At 36.8% G+C, this 22,562-nt stretch overlaps 1 protein-coding gene across 2 annotated transcripts in view; it reads left to right on the top strand.

Moving 5' to 3' along the window:
• Window positions 1-42: 42 nt before the first annotated feature.
• The window catches only part of FTO (FTO alpha-ketoglutarate dependent dioxygenase), a 234,940-nt gene continuing 212,420 nt past the window's right edge, over window positions 43-22,562 (top strand). For both annotated transcript variants that reach the window (XM_050311353.1, XM_050311354.1), the window contains exon 1: window positions 43-162. In XM_050311353.1, the coding sequence (XP_050167310.1) occupies window positions 124-162 (39 nt within the window). In that variant the 5' untranslated portion in view covers window positions 43-123. The remainder of the gene's footprint in view (window positions 163-22,562) is intronic.

The raw sequence follows: 22,562 nt of genomic DNA, 5'->3' as shown, positions 1-22,562 counted from the left end.
CGCGCTGCTGCTGCCGGGACTTGGAGTCCGGGGCGGGGCCGGGCAGTGCCCGCGGAGCGCAGCGAGGCTCCCGCCGGCAGCTGCGGTGCCCGGCACGCCGCTCTGCCCCGGGCGGGCGGCACCATGAAGAGGAGAGCAGGGGAGCGGGAGAAAGAGCTGAAGGTACCTTCCGTTTGCTTCCCGCTCCCCGCAGCCAGCCCTGTCCCCGCCGCTGGAGGGGCTGCTCGGGGCACAGCCCGCCGGCAGCTCCAGCACTGAGCCCCGAGCGGGGGCACTGCGAGGCCGCCGGGAAGTCCGTAGTGAGAAGGAAGCGGCCCCGGCGCTGAGCTCCGTGCGGCGGTCCCGGAGCCCGGGGCGCGGCCCCGTGTGCTCGGCACCGCCCCGGGGCCGCCCGCGGGGAGCGCGGCCGGGGCTGCCCGGGCAGGGCGGCGCCGCCTCACCTGGGAGCCCTGAGACAGGGGGCACCTGGGGCAGCTTCAGCTGTAGATAGGGGTAAAGGCTCCTGCCATCCGGGCAAGGTATTGGAATTTTAAAGAGAGTTCTGTGGTTTCTGAAAAAGAAAAAAAAAATTATACAAGTGGAAGAGTTTGTTTTTGTCGAAAAGCTCACAGTTAGGTGATGCACTATGTAACCGCGCGTTTGTTTTTAAATTTGAAAGTACTCTACACCAAACCTGACCTAAATAAATATTTTTAAGTCTGGTCTACCACCCGAGCTTTATAATGTTTGTTTTCTTGTCCGTGTGTTTAGACACAATGTTATGTGCTTACATTGAAGATGTTATTACACTGTTTGTGAAAGCAAACAGCAGTGCTGGATGTTTTGCTGTTTCACGTGCCTTTGAAGGGCTTGTTTTAAGACATTGTACAATATTTGACTACAACTCTTGATGGTTGTTGTACCTTTCCTGATTTTGTTTACAAAACAGTAGTAGTGAGAAGCAGAAAGTGACTAAAAGCACAATGCTGGTATTAGTGATGCTAATGGTTACTTCAGTTATAAATGGAAGGTTAATTCCCTTATAAATTTAGATTTAGAAAGAGCTTTCAAAAATAGTAATCGCATACACCTGAACAGGGAACATGCTGGCTTTAGTATTGCTGTTAATTTACTATTCAGCATTAAATGTTATTTCATTTTAGGGGCAGGGAACAGGTCTGATCCAACTTTGCAACTATTTAATATAAAACTTTAGAGCCTGTTTGCAGTAGTAAGATTCCCAACAACTTTTTAAGGACTACCTGGTCATTTTGTAATTAATCTTTCTGCCAAGTTGCTGAAGGACAGCAACTTCAGACTTACCTTTGTATTCTGCCCTTTCTATAGATGTCAAAACATATGCAGGTATCCATCCAATCCAATGTAAATACGTTGGAGAAAAAATCTCAACCCATACTTATTTTAGCCTGTACATTTGTGCAGTCCATCCGAGGGCCTCTGTCTTTTCAATAGGTCTCAAATGTATTTGGGAATGGTTTACATTGGGAGAATAATTGCCCTTGATATGATAAGGATAAAAGATTCAAGGATATGTGAAGGGAGTAGGAGGATGGTGCTGTGAACTACACTGGCAAGGGTTGTTTGAGGACAAGGCACCTGAAGAGGTGTCAGGAACAAGGTATGATAAAAACTCTGCTAGAGTGAAAGAGTCCTGCCATAGACGAGTGTAGATGTTACAGGTGCACAAACAAGAAAAGGATGAAAATTAACAAGAGATTCTTACAGAGAATTTAAAGGTGTCAATCTTACAGGATGCCTTGAGGGGACGTTGTAAGTTGGGTACTACTTGGGAGGAGCTTTGAGTATACTGAAAGTGAAACAAAGTGGGCCTGTAGAACATCTTAAAATAAAGGCTGCCAAAGGGGAAAGCAGCAGTGGGAAGGTGGTGGGGGGTTGTATGTACAGGAGGAGATGTATGCTTTTTTTTTCATGGTAGCATGGTGACTTTATTGTAGTAGTTCTGCCAAGACTTCCATTTAGGTACTGATTCAAATATTTTGTAGCAAACCAAATATTAGTGAGGTTAACCCAACCTCTTCTGGAGAGTAAGATTTATGAGGCCTAATGAGAGGGAAGTGGTTGGACAGAGAAGCTGGTTTGGATTATGTATCTCCTGCCAATGTGTCTTGTTTTCCAGAATTAAATTCTAAATAAAAGTTCTTGTTTTACTATAATTGTGTACAGTTAAATGCTGTCTATCAGAATCCCAGTGATTGGCTTTTGCTTTGTAATTATTCAGTTTGTTTCTTATATATGATAAGCTGTTCTTTCTCTCAGATTTTCATGTGTATAGCAAGTTTTGATTTATATTGTTATAGAAGAACATTTCTGTTCCAAGTAAATGTGGTAGAAGTTCTTTAGAGTGCAGTGCTGTCATACAGCAATTTCCACTTTGCAGATCACTCGGTTGGGTTAAGGTTAAATGTGTAGCAGAAATGAAATTGTTTATGCTATTATTTGGTGTTCCAAGCCCAAGTGGGGGAGGATGTAAATTCATTCTTGGGAAAAGGGTCTGAAAAAACTGGGAAACTGTAACTAGGAGTTAATTACTCATCTGTCCTAAACACTGTGTTGGTCATGCAAATGTCCTGTATAATATTTCTCTGAGTCTTAAGTAGACAGCAGAACACAATTACTCTGAAGTTTCTAAAGACACCTTTAGAGCTGTTGCATGCCATCAGCTGGTCTTCCCCATAGCAAATATTACTTCTGTGCATAAAACCAGAGCTGTTAGAGTTGCTCATTAGCTGGAAAGGCATTTTTATGAAATAGTCCATTGAGTTTTTTTCGTGGTGGTTTGTTCTAAATTAAATTCAGCTTTAATTAATACAGCTTATAGGTATTTTTATTCTTTTTTGTATACACTGTTGGTCAGAGTTGGTCACTTTTTACTGGGTGTAGAAAAGGTACCACATAAACTAACACCAAACATAAACCTCCCATTTAGTAATTTAAGTAGACTACTTTCTCCTTTAGACTTGGAAAGAAAGCTGTTTTGCTTTTAGAATGTTTATTACCTTAATTGTTATTCACAGGTGAGTTAAAAAAGTTAATCTTTAACGTAAGGCTGTTCTCAAGAGTTACTTAGCCAAAGTGGGTTTTCTAAAGTAAGTTTCAGTGTGACAAAGGCCAAGCTCTACTGACTTCCTGTAGGTGCTTCCTTTTGCCACTTTTTGCATATTAAGACCCTGAGTTGTTGCCATGTGAAAGAGAAGATACTTGATTAGTGTGGAGTATCATTTTCTGTCAAAGTAAAAATATTACCTTGATGGGTCTTTGGAACAGGCCACTAAGCCCAGTTCACAATTACCTTATGTAGCTGTTTATGCTAATTCACAGTGGAACCAGAACCGACTGCAGAGAATTTATTTCACAGACATTACTGTTATGTTTGTACAGCTCCCAACACAGCTGGGACCCCAATCCAATAATGTTGTTGCTGTACAAATAATAAATGCATCAATATGCACATATCTGAATATTCACAGGGGCTTTTACAAAGTTATTCATGTGCAGTTTCACATTTGTGAGACATGTTAGACAAAGTGGCAAGGAAATATAAAGCTTTAAATAACACAAAACTTTGTATGTATTTTATTTACAGGGGCAAAAAGGGAATATAAAATGTTTTGGCTGAGATTTCAAGGAAAGTATTATTTCCTGCATAATTTTAATTTTTGCTGCCTGAAAAATAATATATATTTACAAGAAAATATAGGTTGCTTCAACATATTATGCTCAGGGAAAATTAGGCAAGTATTCTCAGAGCGTGATGTAGGGAATGGTTTTAGGATTAATGCTGAAAAATGTCACCCATACCGTACAATGAAGTATGAAAACTTTAACATTTTCTTATAATAGTTTGTTCAAATATTAGTTGATTTCTTGTTTCGTTTTATCGTTTTACCTCTTAAAAAGACCTCAAAAAATAATAACTCTAATTGACAGATTAAATAGGTTCTTTTAGAAGTTGTATTTAGGAAAATTAAAGTTAATGGAACATCTTAGATACAGTTAAATAAGCTTCTTGTCATGTCATATTTCTACTTAGGTAAATGGTGTGCAGGTTTTAGCAGAATCAGCAGCCAATATGCCGGTAGCAATTTTTGTGGTAATCACATTATTGGCCCTTCCCATTATTAATGAGACAATAATTAAGAAATAGTGTTGATAGTCACATAACACATGATTTGTATATTGGAAATGGTCAGGTAGAAGCCTTGCATATGCAGAATAAAATACAAGAAGGAATGAGTGGCAAATGTTTCTTGCTTTTAAATTCATCACATTCCTGCTGTTTAAATTGCCTCAGCTGCTAATGCTGGAACCATTACAGTAATGGACTCGGCAAATGAAGGAGAACCAAGACATACACACTTTATTACTGGAGGGGTAATTTTCTCTTCATCTGTAATAGCAGCAGTGCCTAGTATTGATCAGACCATCAAGATACTAATCCTCTGTAAAATTACTTGTTATAACTGAAAATACGTTAATCCAAATCAGTCTGTGTCCTGACTTTCTACTTACGATTGAATACAGGCTATTAGATGGTTTATTTTTTGTGATTTAAAGCCTTTTCATTGATAATAGTGAAGCTTCTTTTGCAAGAGCACGTGCTTAATCTTAGCTATGGCCCAGGGTTGTCTTTTAGTTTTAACTGGAACATCACCCACTTAATTAAGAAGTGCATGTCTATCTTTCTGCTTGGAATTATATTGGTACTTTAGGCTCTGCAGATTTATTAAACATGTTGTTATACGTTCAGTCACTTGTTTTTGCTGTAAATAAGAACAGATCCGTGCTTCACATACTAGAATCTTCAAAGATCTTGGAGCTAAGGAAGTGAGGAGAATGGCTAGTCAAAGCAGTAATTCATGTTTTGTGGATTGTGGCCTGTGAGGGTATTGTGGATGAGAGTAACGTAAAAGATGCCCAATGCCAGGGGTCTGAAGGTCTTCTGTTTACTTTGATCTTAGTGATCCACCACATCAGACAGTGGTATGGAGAGCTGTGCGTGTTCTGTATCTGTTTATGGGATGGCTCCGTTTTCCTTTTCCTCATGGCTCTTACTTGTATAGCCTCTAGTCCAGTAAAATTTTGGCTGGGTTGCATCCAGCGGTTCAATGGCTGTTCTGGGTGCACGATACCTTGTAGGGCACGGCTGTGAGAAATGGTTCCACTAACCCTGGCCCTTCATTAGACTCACTGCTCAGGGCTCCTACCACGGACAACCACTGGTATCTTGCCAGCTTGTGGCGGGCAAAAAGTGTCCTAGAAGTGGGACAAGATGCAGAACTGGTTGTTTGTTTTAAAGACTGGTACAATGTTCCAAGCGTTTTAGAAAATTTTTGTTGTTGTACCAATTAGATTTTTGCTCTGGCAAAATGAACATTGTTTTTATTTACCCAATAAGCCCTCTGCTTGCTTTCTTTGTTATAATTTCTCTGATTCAGTTTGTGTCATTTGGAGAGACTTTAAGGTTTCTAAAAGGTAGCAAAAGGATTCAGTTTCATCTGACCCATGGCAGGGAAAACTAGGCAGGTCAAACAGTGATTGCCTAAAGCTTGTTTCTGTTCCCAGTGCAATTGATGATCAACCTTAAGCAGCCTTCAGCTGAAGCAGGATTGGGCTCTCATGCTTTTAATAATTCATCCATTTCTTAAATTATTTAATTAACTTGTAATGATCAAGAGCATCCAAAATATCAAATGATCTTCTTTCCTTCAGCTGAGACTGAAAAGCACTGTCATGTATTATTGTATTCTGGTAGGTTCGCTAGTGAAGTGGAAAACATAATTATGAGTATTTATTGGCATTTAAAGCATAGGACATATTTGAAGCCTTCTGGATAGAAAATGATAGTGCTGTAATGTCAAAACATGTTTGTTTAGTTTCTGGAGTCTGATTATGGGAGGAAACTGTACCTTATTTAACTTAACAGTTTTTTGCTTTTGTCTACATGCTACTCTGCTTTCTAAAAGAATTACATCTTTATCTCCTAGAACTTGTTCAGCTTCATTTTCCCTTTTATCTGCTGCTCTTCCCACCGTTTTTATTTAAGACTGTGAAGTTACTTTAGTGTAACTGCTCTTGTCACCTTTGCCCTCAGCTAATCAAATAGTTTACCTTGAGGGAAGCATTTATCTCCCACTTTCATTATTATTATTTTCGTAGCTGTAAAGATATATATTTTATGTCTCCAGAAGGGTGTAACAGTGAAACGAGGTATTGATCTGCTGTATTTGGCAATTTCTTTCCACCTTGCCATCGACATCATGTCAGCCTCTGTCTGTACTATGGTTGACCTCACAAATAGCTCTTTATGTTCCCATTGGATTCAAATGATATACTATGCTCAAAACTAAATCAATGAATGATTATAAAGTTTTTAGTATTATTTCATAACCCGCAGGCAACTGGTACTTCATGCAGTGAATACTTGAAAAGGTACCTGATTAAAACATGTTGCTGATTCTGTTAAAAGGTTTAAAACTGTACTGAAATCAAACATCTCATAATATTAAATTTAGGGTCTAATTTATGTATTTCTGTACAGATACTAAAATTATTGTAACTTCTGCCTGTAATTTACCAGAGAGATTCTCTTCTATACTGGCACAAGGTTTTAGTTGGAGCAAAACCTCCTACTTCTCAGGCCTGCTTTGTCATCCAAGTGCAGAGATTTCACGTGATGGCTCTTGCCAGTGAAAAATTATGATTGTTGCACTGTACATGCTTATGGGGAGAAAACGAGGTAAAGATCAGATAAGGCTTTCGTCTCCAAAAAATCAACAGTAACTTGAAGTAACTTTTGGATTGGAAAGCATTGCTATTATTCTCTGCAAAACCCATGAACCTTAGATATACTTTTAACAGCTGCAGTGGTAAAATTCATGTTCAAATGCACATTTAACGGATTTTGTTTTTTTTACTCTGGTGGAAATAGGTAGGATTTTCACAAACATTTAAAGAACTTTAGAAGCTCAATCTTATTGATATTGAATGTGCATTCAAGTTGGGCAAGAAGCTTTTACAAACCTGACTTGTCTCAAAGCAGTAGTCCTCTTGAAACAACAACTGTATTTGGAAAGGGCTGTCTGAAGATTGTGTTCAGAAGGATAGGTTTATGCAAATTAATTAGACAACAGCTTGTAGATCTGGCAACAATTTGTATTCTCTTCTGATTCTCTTCTGTGTTTACTTCTAGTGTAAGTGATGTGAATGCAGCAGGTAATGATGCTCTTGTGCTCAAAGGAAGTACTTAATTGTCTGGTATCTAAGTCTTGTGATGGCAAACAGCTGCAGTTAGTAAATTACTGCACTGTGCTATGGTGCTTATGTATGTACCTGATCACTGAATAAAACCAGAACAAATCACAGAACAAAAAACAGCAACAAATGCTGTTAGATAGGAGAAAGTTATTTGGGGCCATCATCATAAACAGTATATGTAAGCATCAGGGAAATGATGTTTAAAGGGAAGAGAAACGTAACTTTCTCATTGTCAAAAGTAAATTGATAGAATATCATAGGCATCAGACACACCATGTACATTCCTGGAGACTGAGTGGTGTGTGTGCAGGAAGTCCAGTTAGTTTGGACAGCAGTTGACTACCTGAAGTAGCTGCTCTGTGTGCACACACATTGTGGAGCTCACAGTGAAAGTGTCAGGAGGTGCAGTTTGTGTTCAGGAGCATTATACCCTTCAATAGTAAAGAGTGAAGTCAAGACACCCAGAATTTAAGATTTGGAAATTTCAAATACAGAAGGGCTTCTGAATTGATTTGGACCTCATTGTAGGGCAGAAAAAGATGGATTAGCAGGGAAAAACGGATGCATAACCAAGCAAGTCTTCTAACAATTAAAACGTAGTGGTTTTCTTTCTCCCACCCTCACAATGTTAAAGACATTGATGAGCTCTCCCTAGATTTATAACTTCTGCTATAGATAGGACCCTCTTGCCTATGTAGGAAAGCCTTGAAATTTCTGCAGTCCAAAAAAGTTAAATTTTGATTTTATGGTTTCGGCTTCCTGAAAGTAATTCAGTGTGATCAGGACAGTAGATTGGTCATTATCTATGATATGAAGAGTGTTGATAGTATGACTTGTGAAATAGAACATATGGATATAGTTCCTACCTTAAAGAGTTTGTGCCCTGTGTGTGTCTGTGCATGTGACAGACCCATGGTTTTACGCATCATGATCCAAATGTATTCCTCATAAATAATGACAATTCATTTTCTTTTGAGTTTGCAAAGCACAGTTTGTGATTAGGGTCTTTAATATATTGGTATCATGACAGTAGGTGGTACAAAGCAGTAATGTCACATGTGGGATGGTGGCAGTGACCCAGCAAAAGAAACAAGCATTATGCATGTTGATCTGTTTTGTGAAAGGCCAGTATTTGGCCCTATAAGTGCAGGGGAGATGGACTGTTCATGAAAAGGGCATAAAGAGCTAACCCATATGATCCTTTGTCAGCCTGATTAAATTTAGTGTCAAGCATTCATTCATATGAAAGATGAGAGACATCACTGTTTATCTAATAGAAAAAAATATTTCTATTTTTCCTGAAGTCTTTTATATGTTAATAGAGGCAAACGTGAATATGATCACATAATTTAAATGTGTAAGTAAAAATATACATCTTTACTGGAAATGGTTTAAAAGTAAGATGTATATGTTTTATGCAAAATAATGCAATTTCATTGTTAATCATGCTGTTCAAGCCATAACTTCACAGAAAACAGTGCTTTTAAACAAATGGAATATACTGTTATTGTACCATTTATAACAGAAATGCTTGGAATATCTAGGGACTGATGCAAAGTATTTATTTGCATGCTTTAATATATGTTCCTATTGTGATATTAAGATACAAATGCAGAATTTAAATTCCAGGTGATTGTATTAGACTTAATTATAAGGTGTCAGATTCTGCTTTTTAATACTGGAACAAACCCCAGTATTTAGAACAAGGATTACAACAGATCTAATTTTGGAAAAAAAGGAATGTCTGTTACAAGAAAATGGAAGAATTTCTTTTGAAATAACTAAACTTCTCTTAAATATTAAAGAAATGAGAAGGGAAAAAGTTTACATGTCTTTCCCCCTCACTCTTCCTACCCTGCCAAATCTGACTTGCTTAAAAGAACTGCTAGGAGTTCTATTTAATGTTATACTTTGCATGCATTTGTGATTTGAAATAATAATAAAAAAAAAAAAGTCAAATTTGAGGGAGACAGTTTGAATGGCATGCTGTCAGTTTGGCTCTTCGTGAATTGGCAGTGGTCTCATTTAGGACCTTCAAATCTGTGTCTGCCTGGACAGAATGAGAACATTTTGCATGTTCTTCAGAAGACAACCACTCCAATGCCTCACAGTATTCAGTGGTGCATGACAGTTGCCCTTCATTGCTGTCTTCTTCGAACTTAACCTTTGACCATCCACTTAGTTGCTGCGCAACGCTTGGAGCGGGCCAAGATGTTCATGGATGACGGGCATTGGCCTGCAACGTGCTTGTCATTATTTGGCTGTCAAAAGTAGCCTGCCATTGGGCTCCATCAAGGTTTGAAACCTATGTGCAGCAGTCCATATTACTTAACTTCCAAGACTGTCAACAGGACGATCAAATGTGCATAAAAAATGTGTGTTGAATATGTCTTTGATCATAATATAGGGAGATACTTTTTGTGTGTGCTTAAATGTATTCATATGACTTTCACAGGGCCAAGAGGTTGATTCTGCTGCCATGGTAAAAAGTGAACTGTTGTCTCCTGTGGTCGAAGTTTCAAATAGCACGATTTAGATTTGAACAGCTCTGCCAGTTAAACTCTCAGCTTGTCTTGTGTATCCTATCAGCTTTTCAGCCAGCAGTGTAAGCGGCGAGATACTCGACCAGTGGTGCCTGAGGTTAGCTGTCAAACTGGAATGTTATTTTGGATCTTGCTGTAATGTAATATTATAGAAGGAGGTCAGGCTGTGTGATTTGTAAAGCAGTTGTGCAAACTTAAAATGACTGAAATGTTTATTTCAGGTACTTCTTTTTTCCTCTTGAAGGAGTTGAAGAGAAGACAGAATTTATCATAGAAAAATGTAAAAATCCCCAAAGCCAATATAAAATGGTAATTTTTCTCTTGAGTACAGAATGCAGCACATAAAAGAGCATCAAAATCCAATATGAAGAGTCAGTAAGGCTGAAAATCAGTGAGTAATAAATGCTGAACATTGGAAATATGTAACAGGCAGACATCTTTGTATCTTCTGGTCAAATCAAAGGAATTTGGAGTTGAATTTCATACTTAATTTAATGAATGGAAATTGTACTCCTGGGTTAATTATGAATATAAACTTGGTGTGTAGGTAAATAACTTATACAGTCTATCATATATTAACAAATACTTTGAATTGGTTCATGCTTGGAAGAGTCATATCCCACTTTAGTGTAATATTTGCTAGTCACTTGGTAAACAGCTGTCTGTAACAGCAATTTATTTTACTGGATTTCAAACATATCTGTTTTCTCTCAAAATATCCCCATTCCTTTGCAGTTGAAATGATATATTAAAATGACATCAAAAAATATCAACTTAAAAAAACCAGAGATTCACTAGAGCTTGTTCATAATGACTTCTCTCCAAAGCAGGAAAGTAGTATTACCTTTCAAACTGACTGTAAAATTACTTGTCTTCAAGTTTCAAAACATCTTCATGCTAATATAGTAAAAACAATAGAATCATAGTAGTGGTTATTGTTAGATTGCTTAGAAACAAATAGATTGTCAAAATATTTTTGCCCTCAGTGTAATTTCTAAAGCAGATTTTATTTTTTTCTGAATTCAGTGTCAATTGCAAGAGTGCAGTTCAGATGCATTTACCTAAAATGCTACATTGAGTCATGGAGATCTGTTTGGTCTTCTTGCTCTTAATCATAAATGCTGTTGCTGTTTACCAGCCTAGCTCTTTGACTTTAGTCTTTGCTAGTGCATTGACATGTGCCTGGTCTGAACTGGAGCATAAAATGCATGTGTTGGTGTGTTTGTGTGTGCACATGTGTGTACATGCGTGTGCCATAAAGGTGCAAAGTTCTTTGGCTAATGAAGTGGTCCATTATTAGTTGTTAAAACTATGATCTTCTAGTCACTTTAGGCTGGTCACAAAGTTATTAAGTTTTGATTTGTGTTTCCCTTTTCTGGAATAACGTATACCTACACAATATGTTTTGGCGAAGAAGGACTGAATTTTGGAAGTGGGTATGTATGCAAATATGCAACCATTTAAGTGTTTTTAAGTATACAGATAAATAATGAGCTTTTAAATAATGAGCCATTGTGTTTGTGGATATGGTCTTTGAACTTAGAGCTACTTTCTTGGCTTCCTCAGTTTCAAAAAAATTTACCAAAATTGATAGAAAAACTGAGCAGACCATTTTGAAACTAAGGAATGTTATTTTTCATTTCATTTCTTTCTGTCACTGAACAAATCAAGGTTTAATTTCTACTGGGACTTAATAATACTGTTTTGTAGTTGTGTTCTTGGGGGGGGAAAAAGTTTAGAATCTTCAAGCACAAATTTATTTTTTCACTTAAACCATGGAATACCTGTTCCTTCTCTAACCAGAGGAAGCTCTTTTTCCTGTTTTGAAGTTATATTTTACACTGACATGCAGAAGAAGCTGAACATCATTATGCAGTTTATTGCAAGTGTCTTCCTATCTTTATATTTTTCCAGATGGAAGTAGTTTTGTGAATGCTGTCCTGTCAGTGTAATAACTAAGAGTTTGTGATGTTCTTGTTCTTGTCCTGCAGATATTTTTTATTTATTTAAAGGATGTGAAGGAACCAGTTTATTAACATAAAATTCAATTAAAAATAAGTTCTTATGTACAGATGGTAATGTATTAAGAATTAGAAGATGGTGTCTTTTCCCATCGCCTTACGAGATAGAAGGAGTATTGCCATAAAGGCATTTTCCAACTTTCTTTTGGTATTAGAATTTGAAAGTCAAAACACAGTGAATAAAGACGACAGCAGTTAAGTGTCATGATTTTTTTGTATTCTGAATTGAGAATATCCTGATTGAAAGAAAAGCATTTTAATCAAACAAACTTCAGAGGTTGTTCTCAGGATGGCAAAAGGTGTGCATGTGCTTTTTATTTCAACTTCCTAGTGTTCAAAAGCTATACTTGAGAGGTTAAACATCCATGATTCTCTATGGTGTTACAGGAAAAAAATAAATCCTATTACCCAAAATAAAGGAGAGGTAGATACCTTAAGGGAAGTGCTTTGTTGTCACCTGTGCTCTCTGCAGTACAAATATCAACTTGTCACAAAGGTTGAGACCTTTGTAGTCCATTCTTTCAGGGTACAAATCTCTCTCTCTTCTGGCTTTAATGCAAGAGCTGTGAAATATCTGTATTAGGTAAAATAGAGGTTAAGGCACCTTAAGGGCACTGAATTCTTATCTCTTTTTACTAGCAGTGGTGTCAACATGTACTAAAATGTGATGACCTACTCTCCTCTTTGATAAAAAGGAAAATGACCTGTCTACTGTGGATGGTGATAGAGTTGCCTGGGGCAGATTGTATTGTCACCTTCTTTAGTAGTGGTGTGTAGAAAAATAAAAAAGGCCAGGATAGTTCTGTTTACCATAGAAGTGTTTGACATTTCTAGCTACTGATAAAATTCACTCAGGGGTAGAAAGAAGAAACTGGTTTACACTACTAAACAAGGTTGTGAAGACATGCAGAGATTCTTTATTGTGTGAGCCCTTGGTATCACAGGACATATCAAGAGATTCCTTCTGATCGCTTCAGACACCACAGTTCAAGTTCTGCATTTAACCCAGCTTCCTACTTGTCTGGGACCTTTTGGTACACAAAAGGCTGATGTGTCTTGAAATTGTGATGCACCTGTGCACTGTGCAACCTCAAGAGTTCAATCATGCTCTTAGTTAATACAAGTAACAATATATCTTGTATTCTGGAAATAATTGGTGTCATACTCAAGACCTTTTCTCTGTAGCATTCCAAAGCTTTTATAGTTTTGTAACAATTACTTTAGCAGTCCCTGTTGTTAGGTCATTTACTGTGTCATCATGCTGTGCATGATGAAATATATATAACTTGGAGATGTGATGTAAATTGCAAGGCTGGAACATCTCAGACTGTTAAATGTACTTTATTAGTAATATTTCTTTTCAATTCTGTAAAGTAAAGGAAGGCATATTTCCTGCTAATCAGAAACTGAACTTAAAGATGAAGGAAAGATTTCTGTTGTGCTCTTTATATAAGAATAGAGTGTGTTTAAGCATTTCTTCATGTTTTGCAAGATGGTGATGAAATGCAGAACATGTTTCTTGTGTGAGTTCTTTGATAATAATCTTATATCTTATTTGCATAAATAAATAAAAAAAGTTTTGGTTTTAGAGCTGTGACACTCCAGGGGATGGGGAATTAACTTCCTATTGCCAAACTGATACCTTTTTTGCATTTTTTAAGAACTAAAGTCTATACCCAAAATGTGCATTTTTATGATGAGGGAAATAATAAGTGAATTTCTGTGAGAGAAACTGAAAACATTTCTTTAAAAGCATGGAAGGCTTCCTTAAAAAGTGTAAACCCCATTAACTTTGGTCTAGTTTTGGCTGTTTGCAAATCAAGCTCATTAAACTATTTGTATCCTAAAGCTCTAAGTATTCATGAAGAAGGTGGAAATGTATTAATATTGGGTTGATTTACAGTAGAATCAGGTGAAATTTAGAAAGTCAGTGTTTACCTGTGTAAGTCAGGTCACTGAAGGGCATCTTACTAGGTCCTGAAAATTCTGACATTATATTCTTCTGAAGCCTAAATAATTAAGCTTTTTTTTTTTTTAAATTTAGAAATTTTTTCTAAGGCAAGGAAAAGAGGATATAGCTGTCAGACCATCCTGAAAATGGACTTCAAGCAGAAAATTCTTTTCAACTTGTTGAAATGGTATTTATGCTAGGACAATTTAGCCTCAAAAGTCCAGTTTCTTCAAAATTGGGGATATGCCATGGTATCAAGTGGTATAAAGTTGACTTCTGCTTGAAGGAATTTTGATTATGATGAGCTGATGAATTAAAGGTATTTTAAAATCTTGAAAATATAGCAATATATGTGAAAATATCAATTTAAACCTTACAGCCTTTTGTATAGTTATAAACTGATCAAATTTTTAAAGGCAAGTACTATTTTCTACTTGGGCATCTGCTAATTCTTGTTTTATAAGAAGTAGTGAGCAAGGGTAATTAGTTGACATTGAGGAAAGAAATGGAAGATTTTTAAAGCATGGAATGTTAACATAGCTGCAAATAATAAAAATGAAGAAAAAAAATCCAAACAAATAGTTGAGGAGAACGTGACCTGCTCATGAAAAAGTAACTGCTGGGACTTGGCCATTGAGTCCTTTAGAGAGGTACCTGGCTGAAAAAGTCTGGACTGTTTAGCATCTCTTTACTTATGCTCAGAAAATCTCCTTTGCATGTGGAATCCTCTCTGCTATTGTGACCCTGGGCCTAATCTCTGCTTTCTAATTTCGTTTTGGAATTCTTTGTTTGAGAATTCCAAATTTTATCTGCGTGTGCAAAATGGCAGAACTTTGCATGCATAATAAAAGCTCAGTGACTTCTTGACAGTGCCAGTGGCATGATTAATTCCCAGGCATAATATATTCAGTCATCCTGTGCATATGCAGTGACAATACAAGCAAAGGGGAATGAAGGATCCCCATGGATGGTGTCTGGGAGAGAGCTCTTGTCTTGCTGTCAGATAAGTTTGTCTCTCCCCATGTCCCCATAGATTTCTTTCTCCTTGGGCTTTATGCCAAATGCAGCATCTTTCCCATCTGGTCGCTATCACGAAGCTGGACCGCACCTCAACCTCCTTCATCTCTTGCTGGCAAGTTTGTGTGACTCTTGGTAAGGAGGCAGAAAATGCAAGGAAGCTGGCATTTTCCTGAGGAGCCTTTACAAAGCCTGGTGTTTGCCACATTGAGTCTTTTTGTGTTAATAAATTAGTGTTGTTAACAGAAAATCGTGCCTGGTGCTTGACTGCAGCAGTTTTATATCAGATGACTTTATCCCAAATACTAGGGCTTTGATTGTGTTCATTCTCAGAAATGATCCAGGCTTCTCTTAGCTAACCTTACAGTGTTAATTGTGTTTGTAGCATGCCACATAGTTTTTTTTGTGCTTCTACAGGTAATTTCTAGGCATTATTACATGTACAGTAATAAAAATGTTAAAATATTAGAGGTAATTAAAACATTTTTAACTGAGATCACCAAAAGCTCTCAAACTAGAAAATTAGCTCAATCTCTTTTCTGACATGAGCAGTTGCTCTTGCAGGCTCTAAACTGGGACCACGTGGTGTCTATAAATGTTAACAAGAAGCCTTAGAGAACTTCTACTGACAAGCCAGTATAGCTTTATGACATTATGCTGGCACAACTCTGTATGTCATATTTGTAGCTACATACGTGGAAAGGTATAGTACATTTTGCTAGCTGTAGTTTTTAGGCAGGTATGGTGATTTGATGTCATGCTGCACATATTTCTGTATCATAGTAAACAAAGTATTTGTTGTATCTATCTCGTTAAATTAATAAATCAAGTAGGTTTTGCAACTGTGTTTTAGTAACTGGATAAAATATAATCTGAATTCTGGCAGGTTACCAGTGTTTATCAGTGATGAAAAATTACAGATTAGTCTGTGTTTCTATAATCAGAACATTTACACAATGGATATATTGTTACAGTTGTCGTTTTAGTTCTGATTATTACTCAGTATGTCTATTGCAATTTTCTCATTTACAGCTGTTATTGAGCTCCATGTGTAATAGATGGAATTACTTTGTCTACCATTTATTTTATGAATAGCCTACAGAAACATTAGTATTAATAATATTATCCACTTAATGTACACAAGAGTTTATAATATGGATAGATGAATAATGTGTTGCACTATTTAAATTTTATTGGAATGAGATAAATAGATCTAGTGCATTTTTGTTGGTAAATGCAGTGTTAAAGTCATTGGGGGATTTAAAAAAAATCAATTCTAAGCAAAGTGATTGCAACTACTCTGTTGTCTAATATATGAGTAAAATAGATTAGACTTAAAACAGTTTTGTTTGGGGTTTTTGGATTTGGGTTTTCTTTTTTTTTTTTTTTTTTTTTTTTTTTTGAAACAAAAGGAAAATTTCCTGTTTATAAGAGAGAATCGAGAGTGTCAGCTCTTCAAGTTCTTCCTTAAAGGGCTGTATTCTGCTAATAAAGGGCTCTGGGTGGGAAAACTAACAATTTGGTTTCTTTGCTCAGTAGCAGGAAAGTGTGAAATAGACACATATTAAACAGAACTAAACTAAATTTACCAGTTTGATAAATATGGCATGCATCTCTGATTAAACAGGAAAAATAGCCACCTGTATGGGAAGCAAATGCCTTGTCCAGTGTAGGCAGTCACATTCCTACCTATCTGTGTGCTTTATCTGTTCTTCTGGCTTAGATCAGTGTAGAAAAGCTTGGTTTTGTGAGCCTAAGAGGAAAATATTCCCCCCAGTTTTGGGTAATTCTGACTGTATGAAAGAGGAACTCCTTGGCCTGTTTTGTCTGACTCAGTAGACTTGTCTAAGGTGACTCTTCAAGATACTGTTTTTGAAAAGGTCATTGTGTTACAGGTAATGAGGATGTCCTTTGGTCTCATGAAAACACATTGTAACATAAATTCAATACATAGACCAGCCATAATTAATGAATGCAAATGAGGTTTTTTCCTAGTTGTTTTTTTTTTCTGAATAAATACGCACTTAGGCAAAATCTCCAGTAAATGTTATGTAGAAGTTAATGTTTGACTCAGAGAAAATGAAGTTCAAGTTTCTGTAGTAGTTCTGTAGCAGTATTTAGGCATGTGATGTAAGAACAGCCATTCTGATATTTTCCTTGCTGTGTTAAGGCAAGTTAGATAGGTAAAGGTAATATGTGCTAGACCAACTTGTAAGGTTAAAAAAGTTGGACAATGCTGAAGAAAGGGCTTGTGTGTCCTAAAGGTTGTCTGACTTTGCCTCATGATTAAGGGAGATCTTACAAAGGACACACCTGCAGCTGTTCCCTGGCCTCGACTGGCACAGCTACCTTAGCCCAATGTATTTTGGGGGAGTTCCCACCTCACCCCCAACCTGTACTTTTTAGCAGAAAAGCCCAGTGAGTCTTTGTTTCTGAAGCTGCACAATTCATCTGTTGTTTAACTCCAGAGATCTCAGAAGAGATGTTTGGCATATTCAGTCTTGAATTTTAATGGATTGTTTAATTACAGTTTTAATTCTGTGGTAAATGGTTTAACTGAGTGCATACAGAGAACTTGTCGTACATTTATGTGTATCTAAGGGGTCCTTCTGCTAAATAAATACCATGGTCTTTCTGCCATAAGAGATATGTCCCCATAGCTGTGTGTCCATACATTTCTTAACATTACCATTACTTTGTCATTTAAACTCCATCCATCCCGAGCTACATTGTAGTGCAGGGATTCATGAGCGGTGTCCTGCCAGCATTTCAGCACCACCAGAGGACCAGAGGCTGTCTGGTATTTTAACTCTAGTCCCCACAAGTACCTGGATGTTTCAGAGAGAGGTGAAGTGCATGCATCACATGCACGTGCTTTTCTTTACAACTGGCCAGTTGTAAAATACTATAATTTTCTTCCTCAAGAGAATGTATTACCAGTTATGTTTTGATTGGGGCCATCTATAATTCTATCGCAACTAAAGTTAATTTATTCCCAGCTTTTATGTGATTATTTTCTCAAAAATGTAGAGCTTTTTAGAAGTTCCGTAACATATTGCAAATGAAGAATGGCACAAAATTGATATTTTAGCAGAATAATCTTCGGTGTTTTCTCTGGTTACTCTATCAGTTCTTTTCACAGATTTTTTTTTTTTTTGCTTACTACAGAAAAATTACATCAAATGCAGGATAACAGAACACTGTCAAACTAAGAAGGTTTTATATGGACAGCATTAGACAGGAGCAGAAAGATCCAGTGCACTAATAGGCACACTCACATGAGCTACCTAGTCCATTGACAGTTTTTTCCTTTGTTCTCCCTCTCGACCCACTTTCTGCCAGTGATTTGTGACATATTTTGTAAGAGATCAAATAAGCCCTTGACACCTGATTGCAATGTAGTGCTTGTTTACAGTTGCATTTTTGAAGGACCTCTAGACAAGATGGAAGGTTTAACTTAAAGTAATTAAATTTGCATCTGCTCTATGACAGGAATTTTCTTATGTATTCATCCTGTTGAGCAACTTTTACTGTAATTGGCCATGAAGTACCAAAAGAAGGATGCAGGTAGACAAAATCATTGTTGCCTACTACTAAAATCTGTCATGGTATTTCTTAAGGACTGGCTTGTATGTGGCTTGTGCCAGGTCCTTTGAAATACAGTAATGCCTACTTTTATTTGGAAGGCGGAAGGGAGAGATTTCCAAAGCACTGTCCCTGTCTCTGGGTCCTTTCACAGTGCTTGAGTGAGGCTAGATGTGTAAATTGCCTGTATGTCCATTAAATTCTTTAAGAATTATTTTCGTTTTCTTGACCATTAGTTATTATGTGTTTTGCAAGTTACCTGCCTTTCTTTTTTTTTGGGGGGGGGGCATGTCCATCTTTGTCCTTGGGCAAATTCCTGAGCTATTTGATAGTTGTATAGCTGGGCACTGAACCTACTTTTTTCATCATCTTGATTATCTTGATCATTAAAGGTATATCTTTTGAGGGGTGATTAGCTGTGATGAAGTGGTTGGCATTCTTCTCACCTTGATTGGCTCCAAATTTAGCCAGATATCGTAATTTCTATTTTTATCTACAGATGTCATTATTTTACAACAGACTGGTTTTGTTTATATGCTCATTTAAGGGCAAAATGAATATTTGATTGAAATTATTAATATGAGAGCTTATTGCTGGTTAAGTCTTGAAAAACCTTGGAGGAAGACAGAGGACTGGAGAAATAAGCCTGATTGATTTGATCATATTCAAAGAAAAATTACAGAATTAGCAGTGGAAATTAGGTAAAAGGTTCTTCTGACTCCACATCTGTTCTAACAGAATATCCTACTGGGTAGTGCATTAAATGTTTACTTGTCTTTTCAGAGATTTCAGTAGAAGATTTGTAGTGTGTAGTTGGTTTACGAGTGGACCAGTAGATTAAAGAAAAGTCCTGAAGTTTCTCACAGTGGCTCTTAGAGTCTCTAAGTGAGATATGAATCTCAGTTGTTCTACTTACAGTGCTTACATGGACTTTCCCAGTTGTGTAAAATGCTGATGTGATTAAATGTGGCATAGAATTTTTGCTCATGTTGCACAACCCAAAATTTCTGAGTGGTTTTTTTCCCTCTTTGTTATCACTTAGCTACTTAGTTCAGATGAATAAGCACGAGATTGCTGTTAGTTGGCAGAACTCTGGGACAGTTTTTAAATTTATTCTGAAACCATGTAAACATGACTTGTGCTCAGTAGAATATTTTTTTAGCAAACATTTAATGTGGGGAAATACTATTTTTTGTGTATCTGGTTCATCACCAGTCTGTTAGTAGCCTGGTTGATGTCAGCAGGCTTTTCTTAACATGCATATTTGAAGTAACTTATCTATACTCCAGACAGCACTTGTAACTATCATCAACTTACCAAGTTTTTTGATTAGTTTGGTAAGTTTTGTTTTTTTACTGAGTTACTGTCTAGTAATTTGTGGTTTCCAGTATCTTTGTGTTGCCTACCAATATGAGAATCTTTTTGAATGTGCTAAAGGTCAGTCAGTGTTAATTCTTGTAAGTCAGAAGGCAATAAGACACTAAGTAGACTGAAGATAAGTAAGGTTCTTTTATTATCTTTTAAATTCTTTTAAATGTGGACCTTGATTTGAAAGACAAATTAAGATGAGCTTGAAAAATAACATTTTCTCTATTCACATTTTGAAACCTAAAGAAATACTTTATAGTTGCTTTGAATTTACCATGATTAATTCATAACTATTCTTTGTGGTATATTATGGCCAAATGCAGCTGCTATGATGTAAAATAATGTACAGTTGATATTGTTGAGATTCCTCCTGTCAGTGAGATTTGAAGTAACATGCCATGATGTTCACCTAATACCATTTGAAGTGGTTTTATGAGAACTAAGAATTGTTTACATCTTGCATGACCTGTCCTTATTGCTACTTTTGAGCCCAATATAGGTTAGCAGAATTAGTTATTTTCAGCCTACTGAGTACAAGCGAGATTAATAACTTTTGAAAGGGCTGTAATGAAAGGCTGACCCAACTGGCTTTTGTATTATACCTTGTTTATCCTGCTCTCATCTCTAACACCTTTGGGCTACAACAAAATGTAATTTATGTTAGCAGTGTTTCATAGAAGGTGAAAGGTCATATTTTTAATGAGAGTTGTCCTGGTTGGGATTCAGGTTTTAAAATGTTGTCTGGTAGAGGACAGTCACCAAAGTCCATGTAAACAGGGGACAAGAAAGCATTATTTGAGAGGAAATAAGACCACTTTCTTTTATTTGAAATTCAATTAGCAGAAGTTAAATAGCTGGGAAAAGAGATTTAACAAATTACCAGCATTGTGATGGTCAAGTGAAATAAACCTTTATAATTTTGGTGGGATGTTGGGTTTTTTGTACTTAGAAAAATATTTTGCAGGTAATCAATTTCCTTTTTCTTATTTTGGTGCTGTTTGCTAGAAGCAAATCTATATTTATGTATCTACCTTATCTTTGACTTGAGCAGGACTGAAATGAAATGACCACCTGCACTTATTCAAGGGAGAAATGTGCTTCTCAGTGCAGCTGAACTTTTCTGTATTTGTAAAGGTTAACCATAATACTTAACTGGGTTGGAGTTTTCCTTTAGAATGAAAAATTGCATTATGTTCATGAGATTGAGCAATGGTGTCTATTAGTGGTGTGTTCACTGAGCTTTTGAGAGTGATATGCTTTAAAAATGATCCTGCTGGATTTTTGTTGAATGGTGTTAATATTAGAATTCACTATGTTACTTAAATAACCAATTTTTATGAAACGTGCACCTCCTCATAGAAGCCAAAGTTTTTTGAAGCAGGTTAAACTTCAAGAGAATTCTAGTCAAAAGAAGTTTAGCAGATACAGGTTTCAGGGTGTAAGAGAGGAAGGTAAAGTTTTCAACTCAGAGTAGTCAAAAACTGATTTGAAAGCAGTTCTTGGATTTGGGGTTTCAGCATTCAAATACGTACCCTGTGGGACTGATGCTTGCCATGAAAGCTCCTTCTTGTCTTTCAGTTATGTACGTTGTTTGCAAGTGACAAATGTTTAAGTTATATTTGAGAAAGGAATGGGAAACACATCTGAGATTTTGAATTTCATTACTCTTTGTGGAAATAACTTTTAACCTGGGTTTAGTTCAAAGTTTGCATAGAGAAGAATGGCAAAGTGAGTCCCTTCAGTTCTCTGCAGCCGAATTGCCTTGCCTGGAGATACAGATTATCAAAATCTGAGGTTTTGTGTGTTGTTTTTAACCATGTAGAAAATTCTGTGCTAGAATTGTTAGCTTTCCCATAGGACAGCATGGTAACTGATGGAAAATGTAGACTGGGTGACATGTGCAACACCATAAGGCACATAGGATTCACCTTGTGTGGGATTTCAGAATGAAAGTTTAGGATAGTAGCAGCAAAAGAGCTGAAAGACTTTGGAGAGGTATTATGTTGATGTCAGAAGCTTTTTTTCCCTGATTATGCACTGTTTTCTGTGTATCATCCTGCATCATAATTAAATATTGGATCATACCCCTGTATGCATGAACTTTTTATTCCATGGTGACATGTGAAGCGCTATATCGAGGCAGTTTGAACACTGGGTTTCTTCTCCCCAACACTCCCCACTCCTGACTTTTTGCCTGAGCCCAGCCCTGCTGTGCTGTCCTCCTGCAATGCCACTCCATCCTACTCTTTCCCTCCTTCCCTACCAAAGCACTCCCCCGTGTCTTTGGGCTCCTGCTGTCTGTTGGCAAGGAATAGAATCAGACATTGCTTTAAAGCAACAGAATGTTGTGATTCCCCTTCTTTTCATCCGTGTCAATAGGTCTTGAACTATTAATGCAAATCTTCAAAATGATTCTTTTAAATTTACACTTGTTTTACATTATTTTATAATTAAGTTTTAGTGTTTAAAGAGAAGAAAGGAATAGAAGTTTTTCAAGTGATTAAATATTAATTTTATTCACATTTAACCCTAATTTACATTAAGAATGTTAACTGAAAGGCAGATCTTTTGAATTTAATGTTCTCATTTCCTTCTAGCCTCATTGATGAAGAGTTAGATGTTGTCATATGTTCATAAAGTGTGATGGTCCACTGGGATAGAAGGAATAATTTTGCTGTTTTGCACTTTCTAGGGTGGTCTGTTTGTGATGCTTACTGTTTCCTAACAAAATAAAACAAACAAACAAACAAAATTAACATTAAAAATATTTTGTCTAAACTAAAACTGAGATTTGAAACAAAC

This window comes from Myiozetetes cayanensis, unplaced genomic scaffold (assembly GCF_022539395.1).
Source record: "Myiozetetes cayanensis isolate MyiCay16 unplaced genomic scaffold, myiCay2020 scf16, whole genome shotgun sequence".
In the NCBI taxonomy this organism is placed as follows: domain Eukaryota; kingdom Metazoa; phylum Chordata; class Aves; order Passeriformes; family Tyrannidae; genus Myiozetetes; species Myiozetetes cayanensis.
The sequence above is the reverse complement of the archived record's forward strand: the minus strand, read 5'-3'. Positions and strand labels throughout refer to the sequence as shown.